General features: G+C 47.1%; 1 protein-coding gene across 1 annotated transcript in view; it reads left to right on the forward strand.

Annotated features, from left to right (window-relative positions):
* Positions 1 to 23161, forward strand: part of LOC124805419 — a 187820-nt gene that overhangs the window by 133060 nt on the left and 31599 nt on the right. Inside the window, exons 5-6 of the mRNA XM_047265981.1 lie at positions 1561 to 1733; positions 19161 to 19354. Of these exons, the coding sequence (XP_047121937.1) occupies positions 1561 to 1733; positions 19161 to 19354 (367 nt within the window). The remainder of the gene's footprint in view (positions 1 to 1560; positions 1734 to 19160; positions 19355 to 23161) is intronic.

The raw sequence follows: 23161 nt of genomic DNA on the forward strand, positions 1-23161 counted from the left end.
ACATTATAATAACTGCCCTTTGCAACTGTGATGAGAAAAAGAGATTAATGCTTATTACTAGCTACTAACAAATAGGTAACTAGAACTGCTAATGAAATAATTAATATTATTACTAGCTACTAACAAATAGGTAACGAGAACTGCTAATGAAATAATTAATATAGTATTCGGGAGCAGCCAACGTTTATGATATTATTTGTTTTTGACTGCAATCAAGAAATTCATCAAGGGAATAAAAAGGACGCTCGACCAGCCACTCATACAGTTTTGGCTTGATCTTTTCAATAGGACAATCGAATTTACAAAGAGTAAATTTATTGCAACATTTGGAACCTATTACATGATAGCTTTTTAAAGACTTAGTTAAACGTTGAAAAGGTACATCAATGTGTTTCCTGTTTCTCGTATTATACGAATATATATTTTCTCTTAATTGCTGTTTTGGTAAATTGTTCATGAAATGTAGAACAACAGTATATATAGAGAGATTAACAGATGCATGAGACATTCCATTTCGGTAATCGTTGAGGAACTCAATATTCCTAGACCCACAGTGTAAACTGTTTGCTGAGAATACCAGTTTTAAATCGGTACCATGGACACATATCGACTGAGAGCAACAGCGTTGGTGTAGGGTTGTCGTTGCTAACTGAAAAACAGCACTGCCTGAAATAACCACAAAAAAGAATGTGGGATGCATGACGAACTTATCCGTTCGGACACTTCGGTGAAATGTGACGTAAATCGGCTGTGGCAGCGGACGGCTGGCGCGAGTGCCTTTGCTAACAGCACGACATCGCCCGAGCCGCCTCTCCTGCTCTCGTGTCCTAAGGGTTGGGCCTTGGACGACTGGAAAACCGTGGCCATGTCAGATGAGTCCCGATTTCAGTTGGTAAAAGCTGACGGTTGGGTTCGAGTGTGGCGCGGACCCCACGAATCCATGGACCCGGGTTGCTAACGAGGCACTGTGCAAGATGGTGGTGGCTCCCATAATGGTGTGGGCTGTCTTTACTACGAATAGACTGGCTCCTCGGGTCTAACTGAAACTATCGCCGACGAGAGATCGTTATGTTCAGCTACTTGGAGGCCATTTGCGGCCATTCACTGACTTCATGCTGCAAAACAACGGTGGAATTTTTATGGATGACAATGCGCCGTATCATAGAACCACAGTGGTTCGCGACTAGTTTCATGAAAATTCTGGGCAGCTGCGGTGAAATGACATGACATGGCCATCTAGATCACCCAACATGAATCCCATCGACCATTTGTGAGACATAATTGACAGGTCAGTTCGGGCACAAAATACTGCACTGGCAACACATTCCCAATTATGGACGGCTGCGGAGGCAGCGTGGCTCAATATTTCTGCAGGGGACTTTCAACGACGTGCTGAGTCCATGTCACGACGAGACGCTGTAGTAAGCCCGTCAAAAGGAGGTCCGACGCGGTGTTAGGAGGTACCCCACGAATTTCGTCACCTCAGTGTGCAGTGTGAGTTGTGAATGTATGCTTGTGAATATTGTGCAAGTAATTTTGACTATTTTCTGTGTGTCTCAGGTTAATCACACGACTGATCAGCAACTTCATCGATGGATTAAGGACATGGAACGTGTGAAGGACATGCTGGTTATGAAATTTATGGGTTTGGTACAAGATGTTCACTACGTCAGGGAGCATATTACGAACTACGAGATAGAAGACAAGAACAAGCGTGGGAAGTATACTCTAAGGTACAAGCCAGTGCACATCCAAAAATTGTCGAACTAGTTACAATTCGTCTTAAGTTTATATTCCTTTTCTGTCTGGGACGTGTTCTTCAAGTTATAGAAACTACTGAGATAATATAATTTAGTATGGAGTAAAAAAATGTGACTGGTGGGCTATAGTGAAGGAGATGGTTACAGCTACTAGTTACTTAGAAACTTTGTCTTAAAATAGACCATATATTACTCATCAGGCGCCTAGAGAAAACCACTACAATTAATTATGTTGCTGCTTTCGCTAGAGAGTATACCATTACTACTAGATATAACATAAGGTTTAATAATTTATGGAAAAAATGAATACCTGGGATAACCTGTGGTACCTGACACGAAAACTGAGTGCAGGTATCACATTGGAGAAAAAAGGAAAGAAAACTGGCACCACTAGGAAAAAGCACGCTACAGTCTAGAATCTAGACTGTAGATAATAATCGGAGGGAAAGGCTAAGCAGCCATGAGAAATGGGGAGCATCAGGGGAAGGGGGCAAAGGGTCGGGGGTTTTGGTGACCATTGACCATAGTTTGCATATCTTGTGTTGCAATTGGTGTGTTTGCATCTGTTCATAGAAGAGAGTGCGTATACTGAAAGTGGGAAGCGACAGCAACATTAGAACTGCTGTGGTTGCACGGGTCAGCATGAATAATACAGGTGGAAAACGACTGGGCAATGTGAGCAAGAAAACTGTGTGGTAGAGGATGACTTGGTCAGATGTAGATGATCGTAGAGGTGGCTGTTAGGGTGGTAAAACACATGCTGAGGATAAAGTGTTCGGCAGAATGAAAAGGATTTGTAACCAAATGGAGGTGTTTTTGAGGAACCCAGTTGCCACCCCACATCTGGCCATTGTTTAGAGATTACTTGTTCTCTACTTCACAATTGGCATGGTTACTGTGTGTGGATTATCGGTTCATAGCAGATTATAGGGAGAAATGCGGATAATGTGGCGGAATAAAAGCATGGATATTCTGTTAGGCAAGTGCATTCGCAAGGTTTGTTTTGAAACAAATGTTGAGTGAAAACTAAGCCATTTGAATTTAGCTAAGTAGGATTTAGAAGTGGACAGATCTAACTAAGGTTGATAATCTGTCTAATTCTCAGTTGGTTGTGAGAATAGGCGGCGGTTATATTGAGGTGGAATACAGATTGAGCAGCTAGAGAGAATTGACGTAGGATGGGGGAACTGGGGGAACGTTTTAAAGAATGTATATTTTTGAGCCGGCCGAGGTAGCCGAGCGATTCTAGGCGCTACATTCTGGTACCGCGCGACCGCTACGGTCGCAGGTTCGAATCCTGCATCGGGCATGGGTGTGTGTGATGTCTTTAGGTTAGTTAGGTTTAAGTAGTTCTAAATTCTAGGGGACTGATGACCTCAGAAGTTAAGTCCCATAGTGCTCAGAGCCATTTGAACCATTTTTTATATTTTTGATGACAGAGGTATTAAATCTGTCTTCGTCTGGAGGTCAGGAGAGTCTTTGTGAAGGTGATGATATTTGCAGTGGTGATACGTTGGTAGATTTTTTATACTGGCTTGTGTGGGCTTACTGTACTGGAGACAGTGGAGGAAATGGATGACTTGCAGCTGGGGTTTGGATGGTTTGACTTTAAGCCACTGAATACAAATGAAGCATCTTTTTTTGACTAGTTGGTCAATGCTGCTGTAGGACTCTGAGAAAAGATGGAATAAATTAGCGGGAACGTGTTTCTTATGGATATGGATCTTGATTTGGATTTCTGTTTTGGGGATGGAGTTTATTTTCTGCGTGATACTCTCCACAGAGATCTCAAGTTTTTTTTTTTTTTTTTGGTTTTAGGGCGCAAAACTTCTATGGTCATTAGCGCCCGGTCCGTGACTTAGGAAACAGTAAAAAGCCGAAATTGAAAACCAGCAGCAATGGGAACGAAAGTCATAAAATTGGAGAGACTAAAAGCAGAAGGAAGGCTTAAAAATCCACTACAGAAAGGGGTTGGTTGTCCCCAAAAAAACTTCAAATGACTGACGTCATTTCACTGGCACTAATAAACTTGAGAACGCGGTCGGCTGAGCGCGTGTCATCTGCTAAAATCGACGATATATCAGGCGATAGCTGTAGACGGGAGCGTAACTGATTAAAATAGGGGCACTCAATTAAAAGTTGTCTTACCGTCCACAGCTGAGAGCAGTGGGAACAGAGTGGGGGAGGATCGCCGCTTAAAAGATGTCGATGGCTAAAAAGACAGTGCCCTATCCGGAGTCTAGTTAAAATTACCTCCTCCCGACGACGCGTTCGGGAGGAAGAGGTCCAAGCACAAGGAAGAGCTTTCATGTCCCGCAATTTATTATGGGTAAGTGTCGACCAATGCGTGTGCCATAAATGAACAACACTTCGACATAGAACGCTCCGTAGATCGGCGAAGGGAGTCGATTGAATAGCTGGCCGAGGAAGAGAGACTGCAGCCTTGGCTGCAATATCGGCCGCCTCATTTCCACCGATACCAACGTGTCCCGGGAGCCAGAGGAACGCCACCGAGACGCCCCCCAGGTGGAGCAAGCGCAGACAGTCCTGAATCCGGTGGACCAGAGGGTGCACAGGATAGAGAGCTTGGAGACTGAGGAGAGAGCTGAGAGAATCTGAGCAGATAACGTACTGTATCCGCTGATGGCTGCGGATGTAGTGGACAGCCTGGAAACAGCGTAAAGCTCCGCAGTATAAACCGAACACTGGTCGGGAAGCCGAAAGCGATTTGGGGTGTCGCAAACAATATAGGCACTCCCTACACCTAACGATGTTTTCGAGCCGTCGGTGTAAATAAATGTGGCGTCCGTCATTTGTGCACATAGAGCAGCAAATGCCCGACGATAAACAAGTGAAGGGGTACCATCCTTGGGAAATTGACAAAGGTCACGGAGCAGGCAGATCCGGGGACGGAGCCAAGGCGGTGCTGTACCCCAAGTTGTCAAGAAGGTTTTAGGAAAGCGGAAGGAAAGAGAATGGAGCAGTTGACGGAAGCGGACCCCCGGTGGTAGTAGGGAGGAGGGGCAGCCTGCATACCCTACATCAAAGGAGGCGTCGAAAAAAAGGTCATGGGCTGGATTAGCAGGCATGGAAGACAGATGGCTAGCATAACGACTCAGAAGGACTGCTCGCCGATTGGACAGTGGAGGTTCAGCAGTCTCAGCATAAAGGCTTTCCACAGGGCTGGTGTAAAAAGCTCCAGACACTAAACGTAATCCACGGTGGTGGATAGAGTCGAGACGCCGAAGGATAGACGGCCGAGCAGAGGAGTAGACTATGCTTCCATAGTCCAATTTCGAGCGCACTAAGGCGCGATAGAGGCGGAGGAGGACTACTCGGTTCGCTCCCCAGGAGGTACCATTCAGGACACGGAGGGTGTTGAGGGATCGCAGACAGCGAGCCGAAAGATAGGAAACGTGGGAGGACCAGCACAGTTTTCTGTCAAACATAAGACCCAAGAATTTAGCGACGTCTGAAAACGGAAGGTTGACAGGACCTAGATGTAAGGAGGGCGGGAGAAACTCCTTACGTCGCCAAAAATTAACACAAACGGTCTTACTGGGAGAAAAAGGGAAGCCGGTTTCGATGCTCCAAGAGTGGAGGCGATCGAGACATCCTTGAAGACGTCGTTCAAGAAGGCTGGTCCGTTGAGAGCTGTAGTAGATCGCAAAATCAAAGAGGGAGCCCGAGACATCAGGAAGGAGACAATCCATAATTGGATTGATGGCAATGGCAAACAGTACAACACTCAGCACTGAGCCCTGGGGTACCACGTTTTCTTGGGTTGGTTTGGCTCTGAGCACTATGGGACTTAACATCTATGGTCATCAGTCCCCTAGAACTTAGAACTACTTAAACCTAACCAACCTAAGGACAGCACACAACACCCAGCCATCACGAGGCAGATAAAATCCCTGACCCCGCCGGGAATCGAACCCGGGAACCCGGGCGTGGGAAGCGAGAACGCTACCGCACGACCACGAGATGCGGGCGTTTTCTTGGGAGAAAGTACGGGAGAGAGTAGTGTTCACCCGCACCCTAAATGTGCGCTCTGCCATAAATTCGCGAAGAAAAAGGGGCAGCCGACCTGGAAAGCCTCAAGAGAACAGTGTGCGGAGGATGCCTGTCCTCCAACAGGTATCGTATGCTCTCTCCAGATAAAAAAATATTGCTACTGTTTGGCGTTTCCGGAGAAAATTGTTCATGATATAAGTGGAGAGAGCAACAAGATGGTCAAGTGCAGAACGATGCTTTCGGAATCCGCATTGGGCAGGTGTTAAAAGACTGCGGGATTCCAGCCACCACGCTAAACGGTAATTCACCATACGCTCCAAAATCTTACAGACATTACTCGTGAGAGAAATGGGGCGATAGCTAGAGGGGAGATGTTTGTCCTTTCCAGGTTTCGGAACAGGAATGACGATAGCTTCCCGCCATCGTCTGGGAAAAGCACTGTCGGTCCAAATTCGATTATAAAGGCGAAGGAGGTAACGCAGACTATGGGTTGATAAATGCAGCAACATTTGGACGTGGATACCATCCGGTCCTGGCGCGGAGGAGCGAGAAGAAGAGAGTGCATGTTGGAGTTCCCGCAAGGAGAAAACAGTGTTGTAGCTTTCGCGATTTTGAGAGGAGAAAGCAAGAGGTCGCACTTCCGCTGCACGTTTCTTCGGGAGAAACGCTGGCGGGTAATTTGAAGAGCTCGAAATCTAACCAAAGTGCTGACCCAACGAGTTAGAAATTGCGACGGGGTCGACTAATGTGTCATGCGCGACAGTGAGCCCAGAGACCGGGGAGAAACTAGGCGCGCCTGAGAACCGTCGAAGCCGACTCCAAACTTCAGAGGAGGGAGTGAAGGTGTTAAATGAGCTAATAAAGAATTTCCAGCTTGCCTTCTTGCTATCGCGGATGACACGACGGCATCGCGCTCGGAACTGCTTATAGCGGATACAGTTGGCCAAAGTAAGATGGTGGCGGAAAACGCGGAGAGCACGTTGCCGCTCACGTATTGCATCACGGCATGCCTCGTTCCACCAAGGAACTGGGGGGCGCCGGGGCAATTTGGAGGTGCATGGTATTGAATGTTCCGCAGCTGTAAGAATAACGTCGGTAATATGTGTGACCTCATCGTCGACGCTGGGAAAGTGACGGTCATCGAAAGTCGCTAGAGACGAAAAAAGTGTCCAATCGGCTTGGGCAAACTTCCAGCGTCGCGGGCGCATGTAGGGCAGTTGAAGCTGCAGTCTAAGGACACATGGAATGTGGTCGCTCGAGTGTGTATCATCAAGGGCGAACCATTCGAAGCGCCGAGCTAGCGGAACAGTACCGACCGCAAGGTCCAAATGAGAGAAATTTGTCGTGGAGGCAGACAAAAATGTAGGGACCCCAGTGTTGAGGCAAACTAAATCCGTTTGGTGGAAGACGTCTAGCAATAGTGAGCCACGTGGACAAGGATGTGGAGATCCCCAAAGCGGGTGGTGGGCATTGAAGTCCCCAACCAGCAAATATGGGGGTGGAAGATGACCAAGAAGATGAAGGAGATCAGCTCGTGCCTTGGTGTGGACGATGGGATGTATACAGTACAAAGAGAGAACGTGTATCCGGAAAGGGAAAGACGGACGGCGACAGCTTGGAAGGAAGTGTTTAAATGGATTGGGTGATAATGGAGTGTTTCATGGAGAAGAATCAAGAGTCCACCATGCGCTGGAGTGCCTTCAACAGAGGGGAGATCATATCGGACGGACTGAAAATGAGGGAGAACAAAGCGGTCATGGGGACGCAGCTTTGTTTCCTGAAGACAGAAGATGACCGGCGAGTAGGATCGTATGAGGACCGACAATTCATCCCGATTGGCTCGAATGCCACGGATATTCCAGTGGATAATGGACATAGGGTGGACAGAAAATGGAGGAATGTGACCAAGGTCGCTGTCAACTGAACGACTGCTCAGAGCTTGCGACCGACAGCATGGAATGGCATTCAGCCGAAGGCAGAAGATCCTGGTCCATAGGTTGGTCAGGAGCAGCTCCTGCCACCAGCGATCGGCCGGTTGAGCGGCCGCCAGCAGTGCGCCTCGGCGACACAGAGGACGGCCGAGGGCGATTTCCGCCAGGTGGTGCTGTAGATGGGACACGCCTTGGCAGAGGAGGAGAGGAACTGGGTTTCTTTGTAGCCTTCTTGGAAGTATGATGTTTAGAGGAAGGAGGAACCGATGGTTGTGAAGTTGGGGTACGTAAAAACTCTTCACGAGTATGCTCTTTTTTCGAAGTCTTCGTGTCTGACTTTTGGGCTCGAGATTTAGCAGAACTCGACGAAGGGTGAGCCAGAGAGTGGGCAGGCGAAAGTGGTGAGGTTGAACGGGCGATCTTTGCGCTGGCCGATCTGACGACCGTGGCACTAAAGGTGAGGTCACAAGTCTGCGTGGCCGCCTCCTTTGTTGGCCAAGGAGAAGCAAGGACAGTGCTGTATTTTCCTTTCTGAGGCACGGTGGGCTGTCGACTGGCGAATAATTTTCGAGCAGCAAAGGTCGACACCTTTTCCTTTACTCTAATTTCCTGGATGAGCTTTTCGTCCTTAAAAACGGGACAATCTCGAGAGGAAGCATCGTGGTCACCCATACAGTTGATGCAGCGAGGGGATGGAGGTGGACAAGCACCCTCATGGGCATCCTTGCCACATGTAACACATTTGGCCGGATTGGAACAGGACTGGCTGGTGTGACTGAACCGCTGACATCGATAGCAACGCGTAATGTTTTGGACGTAATGGCGAACGGAAATTATCTCATAGCCTGCTTTGATTTTCGATGGGAGTTGAACTTTGTCAAATGTCAAGAAGACAGTGCGGGTTGGAATGATGTTCGTGTCAGCCCTTTTCATAACCCTATGAACAGCCGTTACGCCCTGGTCAGACAGGTAGTGCTGAATTTCTTCGTCAGACAATCCATCGAGGGAGCGTGTATAAACTACTCCGTGCGAGGAATTTGAAGTACGGTGTGGTTCCACCTGGACAGGGAAGGTGTGTAGTAGTGAGGTACGCAGCAATTTTTGTGCCTCGAGGGCACTGACTGTTTCTAACAACAGGGTGCCATTCCGTAATCTGGAACAAGACTTTACAGGACCTGCAATTGCGTCGACATCTTTCTGAATAATGAAAGGGTTGACCGTGGAGAAGTCGTGACCTTCGTCAGACCGAGAAACAACAAGGAACTGTGGCAACGATGGATGAACTGACTGTGGCTGAGACTCAGTGAACTTACGTTTGTGAGCAGACATAGAGGAAGGTGAGGAAACCATTGCGGAAGAATCCCCCATGATTACCGGCGTCTCCGATGGCGCGCTCCTCCCTTGTGGGGGCCCTCTCTGAGGGCACTCCCGCCTTAGGTGATTGTTCACACCTCAGGTCACACCTCCCGACAAACGGACGGAGGGACCAATCGGCACTTTCGGAAGGTATCAGCCCTGGGCCTGGCCATTACCAGGGGGTACGTACGTGTCCTACCTGTCTACCCGGGGCGGGGAATTACGCGTTACCCCGTCACCGGCTACGCATGGAAGTGCGTGGGTCGGCCTTCAGACACGCACAGGGAGGAAGAAAGAGAAAGGGAAAGGAAAGAAGAGAGGTCTCAAACGCCGCAGCGGAGAAAAAGGTAAAGAGAAGAGGTAAGGAAAAGAGAAGGACAAAGGAAGGATGAAGACATACAAGCAAGGAAGGCGAAGAAGGCGATACATTTACAAGCGTCCGTCTCCGGACGTAGGCACAAACCATACTCCCAGAGGGGGAGAAAGGGAAGAAAAGAGCCAGAGGTGAGGGGGGGGGGGGCGAAGACGGGGGATGGGGAAGGATGCGGAAAGGGAAGGTATGTAGCCCGGAAAGGAAGGAAGGCCACATTAGCTCGGGGTCCCGTGCTCGCTATGCACGTATCCACAAAAGAGTTGTGGATCCCCTGGGGGGAGATCTCAAGGTTGTTATCCCCTACCGTTGGCAGTTGGTCTGGAGCATATCATTGTCTGGGTAGAGAAGGAGACAGGGAGTTGTTGAACAATGGCATTGGAACCAAGGGCAGGCGGACTGCAGAGTAGGTGGGTGTTGAAGTGGGAATGGATGCATTTGATGATGATAGTATATTTATTATGTATTATTTCGGATAATTATGAGTTTGAGCTATATTTTCAGGTTTTCTGTTATAGTATTTTTGGGTTATGAAATTTTCATATGTCTTGGGACAGTAAGAAAGAGTAAGTTTTGGGGGAGGTGAATTGGAAAGTGGAATGTCAAGATGAATATATTGGAAGACAATAGTTGAAAGCATGGGGTTTGTAATGATTGCATCTATGTGAATTCAACGAAGTCCTCAGTGGGTTAGTTCATTTTTTTCCATTTTTTTGAGGCTGAGGTTCAGGGATAGTAGCTGACACCAGTTGGATGTAGGTGGTGGCATTAACAGGAGCTTATAATGGTGAAGATATCAATGCAGTGACAGCGAATATGGTTGGAACTACCGGCAATGGTGGTGGCAAGGGGGTTGGTGATGGAGCTGGCAGTATTAGTACCGATGGAACCGTAACTTTTGGCAGTGGCCAGCCTGAAGAAGATGCAGAATTGTAGATGAGAGATTATTGCCAAGGACCATTAGATGACTGCAGGTGAAGAACCTGAGGTGTGGCGTAATTTAGTGTGACCGAAAGCGAAAGGTGCATCAGAGGGCACTGGGCTGAAATGGCGGAGCTGTGATAGAATGCTTCTACTTAATGTAGCGCAGCATTTCACGTATCTTATATAGTTCTGGTGTCACCATTTACAGCATGTCATCTGAAAATTGCAACAGTCCAGTTAATAACTGCAGTCGCATAACATCTGTAGTAATAGCTCCAGTACCGCAAGCCATAACTATGGATCGCACAATGACCCTTGGGGACAGCCTTTCTGCGCACACTGACTACGATTGTCTGCCATGGTACTAGTCTACCACCCATTTATACACAGTCTCTGGATACTCCAATTCCCTATGGCGAGTAAAGAAATGCGGCTGTCAGTCGTTCTCTAAGGACCATTAAGGACCATAATCAATCAAAATCGCGTTATTTATTTTGTCTTCTGTTGACTTGTCACTTTGTGCTCCAATGCACCTGCTCCTAAACTGACTGTGATAGACAACATTGCAACACTACTGGTATGTAGTAGAGCGGGAAACTGTTCATAAATTCCGATGCTTGTCCTTACACATTGTTTCAGTGGAACTCATACGCTCACCTCGTTCCTGCATTCTTGGGTTAAATCTAGAAAATCATCCCCAAGGAAACCACCTTATAGTAATTATCTTGACCATTGTCATTATCCACCTGCTTCCATCTTTGTCTTAAGAAACAGATGAATTTCGCCCTGGCACGGAGTTTACATGTACCTAGCGGAGCAAGAATGGTACTTTATGTCCAAGCTTGTAACTGGAATGCATTACAAGGAACTGACGTAATTTTCAGCACGATGATATCACATATGTTGGCAACTATTGCTTTTCAGTGAAACTGGGAACCCAGATATCAGACTCAATTCGTTACCATGCACCTTCACCCTTTTATAATCGACGATACTGCTCTCAAATAATGGTGACATTCGAGAACTATGGGGAGTACGACTTTTCATGCATTTCAAACAGTCATATTTAAACTATCTGTCATTAACAGGGTTATTGGGAATGAAGTCGTATTTTAATTAGGAAAACTAGAAATAGTCTCAGACTCAAATTAATTGTTGAGCATTTTATTATACCATGGTCAATTTTGAGGCTTCTAGGCTCATCATCAGATTACCTGGTACGTACACATCGAATCGGTGTACGGTCCGCTCATCTGAGGTCCATGTGTTATGGACACCAACTGTTCTTTGATAATTTGCCCTATGAAACGAGAGACCCACTGCACCACACGTGATGCAACACCTCCAGCGGCTGGGTAAAGAAACATTTGTGTTCATTAGTGGTGTGTTATTTCGTCGTGTCTTAAGTCAGTAACTTGTACTGCTTGTAAAGGTGTGAAGAGGTCAAAAATTCCAGTGCGAAAGAATGGAATAAGCGACTGATGTACAAGCAATCGGCACTTCCGGTTTTATGTAGAAACTACACTCCTGGAAATTGAAATAAGAACACCGTGAATTCATTGTCCCAGGAAGGGGAAACTTTATTGACACATTCCTGGGGTCAGATACATCACATGATCACACTGACAGAACCACAGGCACATAGACACAGGCAACAGAGCATGCACAATGTCGGCACTAGTACAGTGTATATCCACCTTTCGCAGCAATGCAGGCTGCTATTCTCCCATAGAGACGATCGTAGAGATGCTGGATGTAGTCCTGTGGAACGGCTTGCCATGCCATTTCCACCTGGCGCCTCAGTTGGACCAACGTTCGTGCTGGACGTGCAGACCGCGTGAGACGACGCTTCATCCAGTCCCAAACATGCTCAATGGGGGACAGATCCGGAGATCTTGCTGGCCAGGGTAGTTGACTTACACCTTCTAGAGCACGTTGGGTGGCACGGGATACATGCGGACGTGCATTGTCCTGTTGGAACAGCAAGTTCCCTTGCCGGTCTAGGAATGGTAGAACGATGGGTTCGATGACGGTTTGGATGTACCGTGCACTATTCAGTGTCCCCTCGACGATCACCAGTGGTGTACGGCCAGTGTAGGAGATCGCTCCCCACACCATGATGCCGGGTGTTGGCCCTGTGTGCCTCGGTCGTATGCAGTCCTGATTGTGGCGCTCACCTGCATGGCGCCAAACACGCATACGACCATCATTGGCACCAAGGCAGAAGCGACTCTCATCGCTGAAGACGACACGTCTCCATTCGTCCCTCCATTCACGCCTGTCGCGACACCACTGGAGGCGGGCTGCACGATGTTGGGGCGTGAGCGGAAGACGGCCTAACGGTGTGCGGGACCGTAGCCCAGCTTCATGGAGACGGTTGCGAATGGTCCTCGCCGATACCCCAGGAGCAACAGTGTCCCTAATTTGCTGGGAAGTAGCGGTGCGGTCCCCTACGGCACTGCGTAGGATCCTACGGTCTTGGCGTGCATCCGTGCGTCGCTGCGGTCCGGTCCCAGGTCGACGGGCACGTGCACCTTCCGCCGACCACTGGCGACAACATCGATGTACTGTGGAGACCTCACGCCCCACGTGTTGAGCAATTCGGCGGTACGTCCACCCGGCCTCCCGCATGCCCACTATACGCCCTCGCTCAAAGTCCGTCAACTGCACATACGGTTCACGTCCACGCTGTCGCGGCATGCTACCAGTGTTAAAGACTGCGATGGAGCTCCGTATGCCACGGCAAACTGGCTGACACTGACGGCGGCGGTGCACAAATGCTGCGGAGCTAGCGCCATTCGACGGCCAACACCGCGGTTCCTGGTGTGTCCGCTGTGCCGTGCATGTGATCATTGCTTGTACAGCCCTCTCGCAGTGTCCGGAGCAAGTATGGTGGGTCTGACACACCGGTGTCAATGTGTTCTTTTTTCCATTTCCAGGAGTGTAGATGAAAATACAACCACTGAAAGTGATTAAACATGAGTTAAACCAAACGCCTATTGTCAAGTAAAGACAAATTTTTAGTGGTTGTAAAGGCAACTTGAAATGCCTTAAGTGACCAGATCACAATGTTCCCTGTTCCCAGCCGTTGGATTAGCTGAAAGGCACAGTATAAGTGGAATTATTCGACGTTACATTTGCATTTATTGATCAGATGTCATCTTTGTTTGAGTATTGTGCCATGAGCTGTCCTACCAGGTTTTAGAATCAGGGTTATTACAGATGCTCCGTGAGTTATTTTCGAGACGAAACTTTCTGGCTGCGTAAAAGAGTATGCCGCATCGGGTCTCGACCCCAGCAGTTTCAAATGATCGCACACTCTGCTACAGAGTGAACTTTCATTCAGCAGGCGAAGCTCCAGGTTATTCCACTGCAGTATCTTACTTCCAGGTGTGATGGTCCGGCACGTATGCAGGAGAACTACTGTGAAGATTGGAATGTCCCAGATGCGGTACTAGCGGAAGTAAAGGTGTAAAGATGGGTCGTGATTCGTGCCAGAGTAGCTCAAAGTGTTTTGTATTTCAGATCGCGATTTTATTATGCATACAGTGAATTTGTCATAAACGTGGCCTAAATACCTCCATTTGTAACAAATTTGAAGAAATCATGCAACTCATTGACATAAATATCACATGTTCACTTTCTTGCAATACATGTGATTTTCTGTTTTAAAGACAACGTATATTCCGAAGCAGTTTTTCTAGTTGTGCTGTTTAACGTCGCGAATTTACATCTGAAATCAGTTCAAACGAGATACTAGCATAGGAGCGAGAAAATGTTCCGCGAGTGTGAAAAGGTTTCCGACTTCATTATGCCCGCACGACGGCAATTAACAAGCTGAACGTAGTGGTACATAGAGCTAGATGCATGGGACTTTCCATTTTGAAAATCATTAGGGAATTCAATATTCCGAGATCCACAGCGTCACACTGCGTGAAATCATCGCAGAAATCTATGTGGTACATATGACGAACGCATCCATCAGGAAACGCCTGGCGTAAGTTGGCAAGAGCTGACTGTAGGGTTAGTGTGTGGCGAAGTCCCTTGAAGCCATAGACCCAGACTGTCAACAAGGCAAAGAGCAAGCTTGTGGTGGCTCTGTAACGGTGTGTTTTGTGTTTATATGGAATGAACGGGATGTTCAGCCCCAAATCAAGGGGTCATTCTCAGGAAATAGTTATGTTAGACTATTTGTAGCTGAATTGCAGCCATTCAACGATAGTATTTTTATGAATGAGGATGCAACACGATACTGTCCCACTTTTGTTTGCGGCTGCTTTTGGAGAACATTCTGGCAGTTGGAACAAGTGGTTTGGCCACCCAGATCGGCCAACCAGTGCAGAATACCTAACATGGGGTCTTGTCAGCTTGGCGGTGGCAGGGGAACGACAATATCACTGGAAAATGATCACTGTTACAAAGATCATCATGGGGTGACCAATGTGGGGAAGCCACAAGAGCAGAGGAGCAGGTCCTGAGATCGATAGTAGTGAATGTGCCATAAGTGGTACTAAAATGGGTAGGGGAAATGTCATTTAGGAGGCACAAGTCAACGTCTGTGATGGATTGGTCAATCAGAAGACCCCTACCAGCCGAAGTGGCAGTCCCCTACAGGGGGTGGTGTACATTGAAGACCCCAAGGAGGAGATATTGTATTGCTGTATTCAGGTAAACAGTTCAACATATTAAAGTGGATTACCTGGAGAGAATAAGACTCTGCAAATGGTGACTGCTGGGGTCATCTGCACTCTAACCACTATTGTTTCCAGGCTGGTATGAAGGGGGATCCAACCACTAATGACATCAGTTTGAACCAGAGTGCAGACCCCTCCAGATGCTATCCCAGAGCTGATATAGTTCCGACAGAATGCCTGATAAGAGAAAACAAGGTGTTGTGTTTCTGGTAGGTGACGATAATATCCGTTGCAGTTCCACTGGAGTAGTATGTGCCGAGAGTGCAAGTTAGATATGAAGAAGCCGAGGGGAAATTTCTGGGACATAATCGAGAGGTCAGTTTGTGCACAGAATCCTGCATCGGCAAGCCTTTCGCATTTTCGCAGTTATGGACAACTGTAGAGGCAGCATAGCTCAATACTGTTACGGGGGACTTCCACCGACTTGTGGAGTCTACGCCACGGCGAGCTGCTGCGCTTCCCCAGGTAAAAGGAGGTTCGACACGGTATTAGAAGGTATCCGATGACTTGACACCTGATGAGCCAGAACATTATGGCCACCTACATAATTGCCGGTATGTCCACGTTTGGCACGAATAACAGCTGTGACACATCGTGGCAAGGAAGCAATGAGGCCTTGGTAGTTCACTGGAGGGTTCAAATGGCTCTGACTACTATTGGACTTAACTTCTGAGGTCATCAGTCACCTAGAACTTAGAACTACTTAAACCTAACTAACCTAAGGACATCACATATATCCATGCCCGAGGCAGGATTCGAACCTGCGACTTTAGCGGTCGAGCGGTTCCAGACTGAAGCGCCTAGAACCGCTCGGCCACAAGGGCCGGCCACTGGAGGGGTTTCGCACCACATTTGCACAAACAAATCACCCAATTCCCGTAAATTTCGGGCAGCAGGCGATGAGCTCAGACGCCACGTTCAATCGGAATCCAGATGTAGGCCTATTCAATTCCGTTCAGATCTGGCGAACTGGGCGAGCAGGATATCGATTAGAATTCGACACTGTGTTCCTCGAACCGCTCCATCGCGCTCCAGGCCTTGCGGCATGGCGCATTATCTTGTTGAAAAATGCAACGAGAAACATGATCATCATGAAGGGGTGTACATGGTCTGCGTGCCGCATACGATACTCTTTGGCTGCCATGATGCCTTGCGCGAGCTTCACTTAACCCAGGGGTGCCCACATGACTGCAATTACAATGACATGAATACCCCTACCTGCATACAGTCAACGGGGACAGTTGAAAATGTGTGCCCCAACGGGGACTCGAACCCGGGATCTCCTACTTACATGGCAGACCCTCTATCCATCTGAGCCACCGACGACACAGAGGATAATGCGACTGCAGGGACTTATCTCTGGCACGCCTCCCGTGAGACCCACTTATTTTCCCGCACTATATTCATAGTGCCGCTGCCCATTATACTCTTTACTCGCGGCTTCACTGCCGATACCCGTAATAGTTCGGGCACTGTTCGTGCACCATCCGCACAGAAGAAGATGGTCAAATGGCCGGTGAGCCCACATATACCGGGTGATCAAAAAGTCAGTATAAATTTGAAAACTTAATAAACCACGAAATAATGTAGATAGAGAGGTAAAAATTGACACAAATGCTTGGAATGACATGGGGCTTTATTAGAACAAAAAAAAAAAAAAACAAAGTTCACAAAATATCCGACAGATGGTGCTGGACAGCAAAACGTCAGTGACTGCGCATGACAATCGTGTATAAAAGGAGGTGCAATGAGAGAGAGAATCAGATGCGCCAGTAGTTGCAGCATGTTGACGCTACCTGATAAGGCGCTTTTAGTGAAGCTGTATTATCGGAATGGGGAATGTGCTAGTTCAGCGTTACGTTCCTATCGCCATAGTAAGAGGATTCGAACGGGTGAAGGTCCGTTGACAAATACAGTTGTGGCGAGAATCATTTCGAAGTTCGAAGCCGCGGGTTGTTTAGACGATAGACCCCGTAGTGGCCGACCGAGCACAAGGCGTAATGCTGCTGAGACAGTTCAGGAAGAAATGGAGACTGTAGCGGGTTCGTCTATACACGGCGAAGTCAGCGCTCGTGCAGTCGCACGTCGCACCGGCATTCCATACACTACTGTTTGGTTGGCACTTAGGCGTACCCTCCGATGCTATCCGTACAAAATGCATCGGCATCATGAACTGTTACCTGGCGATTTAGTGAAGCGGAGGGCATTTGCGGTGTGGGCGTTTCAAAAGATGGCGGAAGATGACGATTGGTTGAGTAACGTGTTGTGGACCGACGAAGCTCATTTCACGCTCCGAGGGTCTGTCAACGCCCACAACTGCAGAATTTGGGCTACCGAAAATCCTAGAACTGTCGTGGAATTGGTTCAAATGGCTCTGAGCACTATGGGACTTAACTTCTGTGGTCATCAGTCCCCTATAACTTAGAACTACTTAAACCTAACTATCCTAAGGACATCACACACATCCATGCCCGAGGCAGGATTCGAACCTGCGACCGTAGCAGTCGCGCGGTTCCGGACTGAGCGCCTTAACCGCGAGACCACCGCGGCCGGCTGTCGTGGAATTCCATTGCACGACGAGAAAGTCACGGTATGGGTTGGATTTACTACGTCTTCCGTTATCGGGCCTTTTTTTTCGAGGAAATTCGTGATTCTGGTTTTGTAACTGCTACCGTGACGGGTGAGAGGTACGCCGATATGTTACAGAATCGCATCATCCCCAGCCTGGCTGATAAACGCATGCTGGTACGTATGATGTTTATGCAGGATGGCACTCTACCCGATATTGCTAGACGCGTGAAAGATCTCTTGCTCCCGTCGTTTGGTGATGATCGTGTGCTCAGCCGCCACTTTCGTCATGCTTGGCCTCCCAGGTCCCCAGACCGCAGTCCGTGCGATTATTGGCTTTGGGGTTACCTGAAGTCGCAAGTGTATCGTGATCGACCGACATCTCTAGGGATGCTAAAACACAACATCCGACCCCTGTGCCTCACCATAACTGCGGACATGCTTTACGGTGCTGTTCACAACATTATTCCTCCACTACAGCTATTGTTGAGGAATGATGGTGGACATATTGAGCATTTCATGTAAATATCATCTACATTATTTCGTGATTTATTCAGTTTTCAAATTTATACTGACTTTTTGATCACCCGGTATATTCCCACATGGATGTTTCCCAGAGCATAATGGAGCAGTCGCGAGCTCGTGTCGGTACCACAGTGCGGGTGTCAAGGGACTGTTCCCCTGGAAGGCGATTGGTCAGCATGATGAAGAAGGTATTGGGATTCGTCAGACCGTGCGATGCTCTTCCACAGCGCTAACGTCCATTGCCGATGTTCATGTGCGCTCTCGGTCGTAGTTGCCTGTGTCGTGGTGTTAACATTGACACGTGCGTGGGTTGTCGGCTGTGGAGGCCCCTCGCTAGGAGTCTTCAGCGCACTGTGTGTTCGGACACACTTGAACTCTGCCCAAGATTAAAGTCTCGTGTTAGTGCCGCAACAGTTCGCCGCCCGTCCTGTTTTACCACTCTGCCCAGCCTACGACGTCCGAGATCTTTAATGACATCATCATCTCGGTTTCGCCGTGTTGAAGACACTCACCACAGCACTGCTCAGACACAGTCGCGCCGAGTCCAAAATGCCGTTGACGGGTCTCCTAGCCATCACAATGTGCCGTGGGTGAAACTCTGATAGATCTCACATCTTCCCCATCTACACACGGACAGGACGCTCGCTGGTACTAGATGCGTTTTGTCTGTGTCTGACTAGCAGTCATTCCTCGCCAGGTGACGTTACTACAGTCTGGACGGGATTATATCGATAGCAGGTCGGTGGTCATAATGTTTTGGGTGATGGATACAAAATGTGCACTGGAATTGTCAAATTTTTTAAATATTCTGGCCTTTATGTAAGCAATTTAAAGGATATGATGACAAAGGCTATACCTTGCATTAACGATTGTGTAACGTTGTAGTTTATTGTAATTCGTTGCAATAAAAGGCATTTAATTAAAAAATAACAAAAAATCCCAGTTTTGAGCAGTTGTCCGACTGGTATATTGATTTTATTCATTTTTAACTTTTAACATCAGGACTTGTATGTTACAGGCGGCCGCTGTTGAGTGATAGACTGTTGTACTATGAGGAGCAGTTCCTCACATTTCGTGAAGACTTTAGTGATCTTTGTGAGGGGCAACAGCCGGAGGCATCACAAATGTTTGGCTTCGCTGACACACTGTACTCCCTCTATCGCCACGACTGGTTGCGCCCTGTAAAGTTTAGAAGCTATATCGACGTTATAGGTAAGTTTAATGTTGGGACTCTCGAGTTCATGTTTATTCAGACGTGACTGTCGAATGCATTATAATTCAAGGAATAAGATTCAAATACTTTTTTAATTATTTTTTTGTTAACATCAACACGTCCTACAGTGTTTAAAATACTTGGAAATTATGTAGAAAATATTTTGCCTTGTTGTTGTTGTTGTGGTCTTCAGTCCTGAGACTAATTTGATGCAGCTCTCCATGCTGCTCTATCCCGTGCAAGCTTCTTCATCTCCCAGTGCCTACTGCAACCTACATCCTTCTGAATCTGCTTAGTGTATTCATCTCTTGGTCTCCCTCCACGCTGCCCTCCAGTACTAAGTTAGTGATCCCTTGACGCCTCAGAACATGTCCTACCAACCGATCCCTTCTTCTAGTCCAGTTGTCCCACAAACTCCCCTTCTCCCCAATTCTATTCAGTACCTCCTCATTAGTTATGTGATCCACCCATCTAATCCTCAGCATTCTCCTGCGGCACCACATTTCGAAAGCTTCTATTCTCTTCATGTCCAAACTATTTATCGTCCATGTTTCACTTCCATACATGGCTACACTTCATACAAATACTTTCAGAAACGACTTCCTGACACTTAAATCTATACTCGATGTTAACAAATTTCTCATCTTCAGAAACGCTTTCCTTGCCATTACCAGTCTACATTTAATATCCTCTCTACTTCGACCATGATCAGTTATTTTGCTCCCCAAATAGCAAAACTCCTTTCTACATCTACATCTACATCCATACTCCGCAAGCCACCTGACGGTGTGTGGCGGAGGGTACCCTGAGTACCTCTATCGGTTCTCCCTTCTATTCCAGTATCGTATTGTTCGTGGAGAGAAGGATTGTCGCTATGCCTCTGTGTGGGCTCTAATCTCTCTGATTTTATCCCCATGGCCTCTTCGCGAGATATTCGTAGGAGGGTGCAATATACTGCTTGACTTTTCGGTGAAGGTATGTTCTCGAAACTTTAACAAAAGCCAGTACCGAGCTACTGAGTGTCTCTCCTGCAGAGTCTTACACTGAAGTTTACCTATCATCTCCGTAACGCTTTCGCGATTACTAAATGATCCTCTAACGAAGCGCGCTGCTCTCCGTTGGATCTTCTCTATCTCCTCTATCAACCCTATCTGGTACGGATCCCACACTGCTGAGCAGTATTCAAGCAGTGGGCGAACAAGCGTACTGTAACCTACTTCCTTTGTTTTCGGATTGCATTTCCTTAGGATTCTTCCAATGAATCTCAGTCTGGCATCTGCTTTACCGACGATCAACTTTATATGATCATTCCATTTTAAATCACTCCATATGCGTACTCCCAGATAATTTATGGAATTAACTGCTTCCAGTTGCTGACCTGCTATTTTGTAGCTAAATCTTACTTCGGAAGACTTCTCTCCATTGAGAATGACATGCTGCGTTCTGTTATCTAGGAACTCTTAAATCCAATCACACAATTGGTCTGATAGTCCATATGCTCTTACTCTGTTCATTAAACGACTGTGGGGAACTGTATCGAACACCTTGCGGAAGTCAAGAAATACGGCATCTACCTGGGAACCCGTGCCTATGGCCCTCTGAGTCTCGTGGACAAATAGCGCGAGCTGGGTTTCACACGACCGTCTTTTTCGAAACCCATGCTGATTCCTACAGAGTAGATTTCTAGTATCCAGAAAAGTCATTATACTCGAACATAATACGTGTTCCAAAATTCTACAACTGATCGACGTTAGAGATATAGGTCTATAGTTCTGCACATCTGTTCGACGTCCCTTCTTGAAAACGGGGATGACCTGTGCTCTTTTCCGATCCTTTGGAACGCTACGCTCTTCTAGAGACCTACGGTACACCGCTGCAAGAAGGGGGGCAAGTTCCTTCTGGTACTCTGTGTAAGATCGAACTGGTATCCCAGCAGGTCCAGTGGCCTTTCCTCTTTTGAGTGATCTTAATTGTTTTTCTATCCCTCTGTCATCTATTTCGATATCTACCATTCTGTCATCTGTGCGACAATCTAGAGAAGGAACTACAATGCAGTCTACCTCTGTGAAACAGCTTTGGAAAAAGATATATAGTATTTCGGCCTCTGTCATCCTCTGTTTCAGTACCATTTTGGCCACAGAGTGTCTGGACATTTTGTTTTGATCCACCTACCGCTTTGACATAAGACCAAAATTTCTTAGGATTTTCTGCCAAGTCAGTACATAGAACTTTACTTTCGAATCCATTGAACGCCTCTCGCATAGCCCTCCTCACACTACATTTCACTTCGCGTAATTTTTGTTTGTTTGCAAGGCTTTGCCTATGTTTATGTTTGCTGTGAAGTTCCCTTTGCTTCCGCAGCAGTTTTCTAACTCGGTGTTGTACGACGGTGGCTCTTTTCCATCTCTTACGATCTTGCTTGCACATACTCATCTAACGCATATTATACGATGGTTTTGAACTTTGTCCAATGATCCTCAACACTATCTGTACTTGAGACAAAACTTTTGTGTTGAGCCGTCAGGTACTCTGTAATCTGCTTTTTGTCACTTTTGCTAAACAGAAAAATCTTCCTACCTTTTTTAATATTTCTATTTACGGCTGAAATCATCAATGCAGTAACCGCTTCATGATGGCTGATTCCCTGTTCTGCGTTAACTGTTTCAAATAGTTCAGTTCTGTTTGTCACCAGAAGGTCTAATAATTTATCGCCACGAGTCGGTTCTCTGTTTAACTGCTCAAGGTAGTTTTCAGACAAAGCACTTAAAAAAATTTCACTGGATTCTTTGTCCCTGCCACCCGTTATGAACGTTTGAGTCTCCCAGTCTATATCCAGCAAATTAAAATGTCCACCCAGAACTATAACATGGTGGGAAATCTACTTTAAGTGTCTCATTTCCTACTCTAATCCCCTCAGCATCACCCTACTTAATTCGACTACATTCCATTATCCTCGTTTTGCTTTTGTTGGTGTTCATGTTATACCCTCCTTTCAAGACACTGTCCATTCCGTTCAACAGCTCTTCCAAGTCCTTTGCTGTCTCCGACAGAATTACAATGTCATCGGCGAACCTCAAAGTTTTTATTTCTTCTCCATGGATTTTAATACCTACTCCGAACTTTTCTTTTGTTTCCTTTACTGCTTGCTCAATATACAGATTTTGCCTTAACTGTGATAAATTACAAAAGTGCAAAAGACGTAGTTCATGACTAAATTAAGAGCTAATTTGTACAAAATATGAAGCCAAGAAACTACGCTGAGTCGTGAAACTTGGCGTGGCCGGAGACTAATATTGACGCACAGTACGTGTAGCTGAGTCCTCACTGATTTGAGAAGGGTGTCCAGCCAGATGCAGGCGGACGGGCAAATGGGCGGAGGCTCGCACACACACACACACACGCGCAGTGACTGCCTCATTCACCTAATGCATCGCCTCATCTACATCTACATATACTTTTATACCCCCCAAGCCACACAACGGAGTGTGGCGGAGGGCACTTTACATGCCACTGTCATTACCTCCCTTTTCTGTTCCAGTCGCGTATGGTTCGCGGGAAGATCGACTGCCGGAAAACCTCCGTGCGCGCTCGAATCTCTCTAATTTTACATTCGTGATCTCCTCGGAAGGTATATGTAGGGGGAAGCAATATATTCGATACCTCATCCAGAAACGCACCCTCTCGAAACCTGGACAGCAAGCTACACCACGATGCAGAGCGCCTCTCTTGCAGAGTCTGCCACTTGAGTTTGCTAAACATCTCCGTTACGCTATCACGCTTACCAAATAACCCTGTGACGAAACGTG

The sequence above is a fragment of the Schistocerca piceifrons genome, chromosome 7 (assembly GCF_021461385.2).
Source record: "Schistocerca piceifrons isolate TAMUIC-IGC-003096 chromosome 7, iqSchPice1.1, whole genome shotgun sequence".
NCBI classification, from domain to species: Eukaryota; Metazoa; Arthropoda; class Insecta; order Orthoptera; family Acrididae; genus Schistocerca; species Schistocerca piceifrons.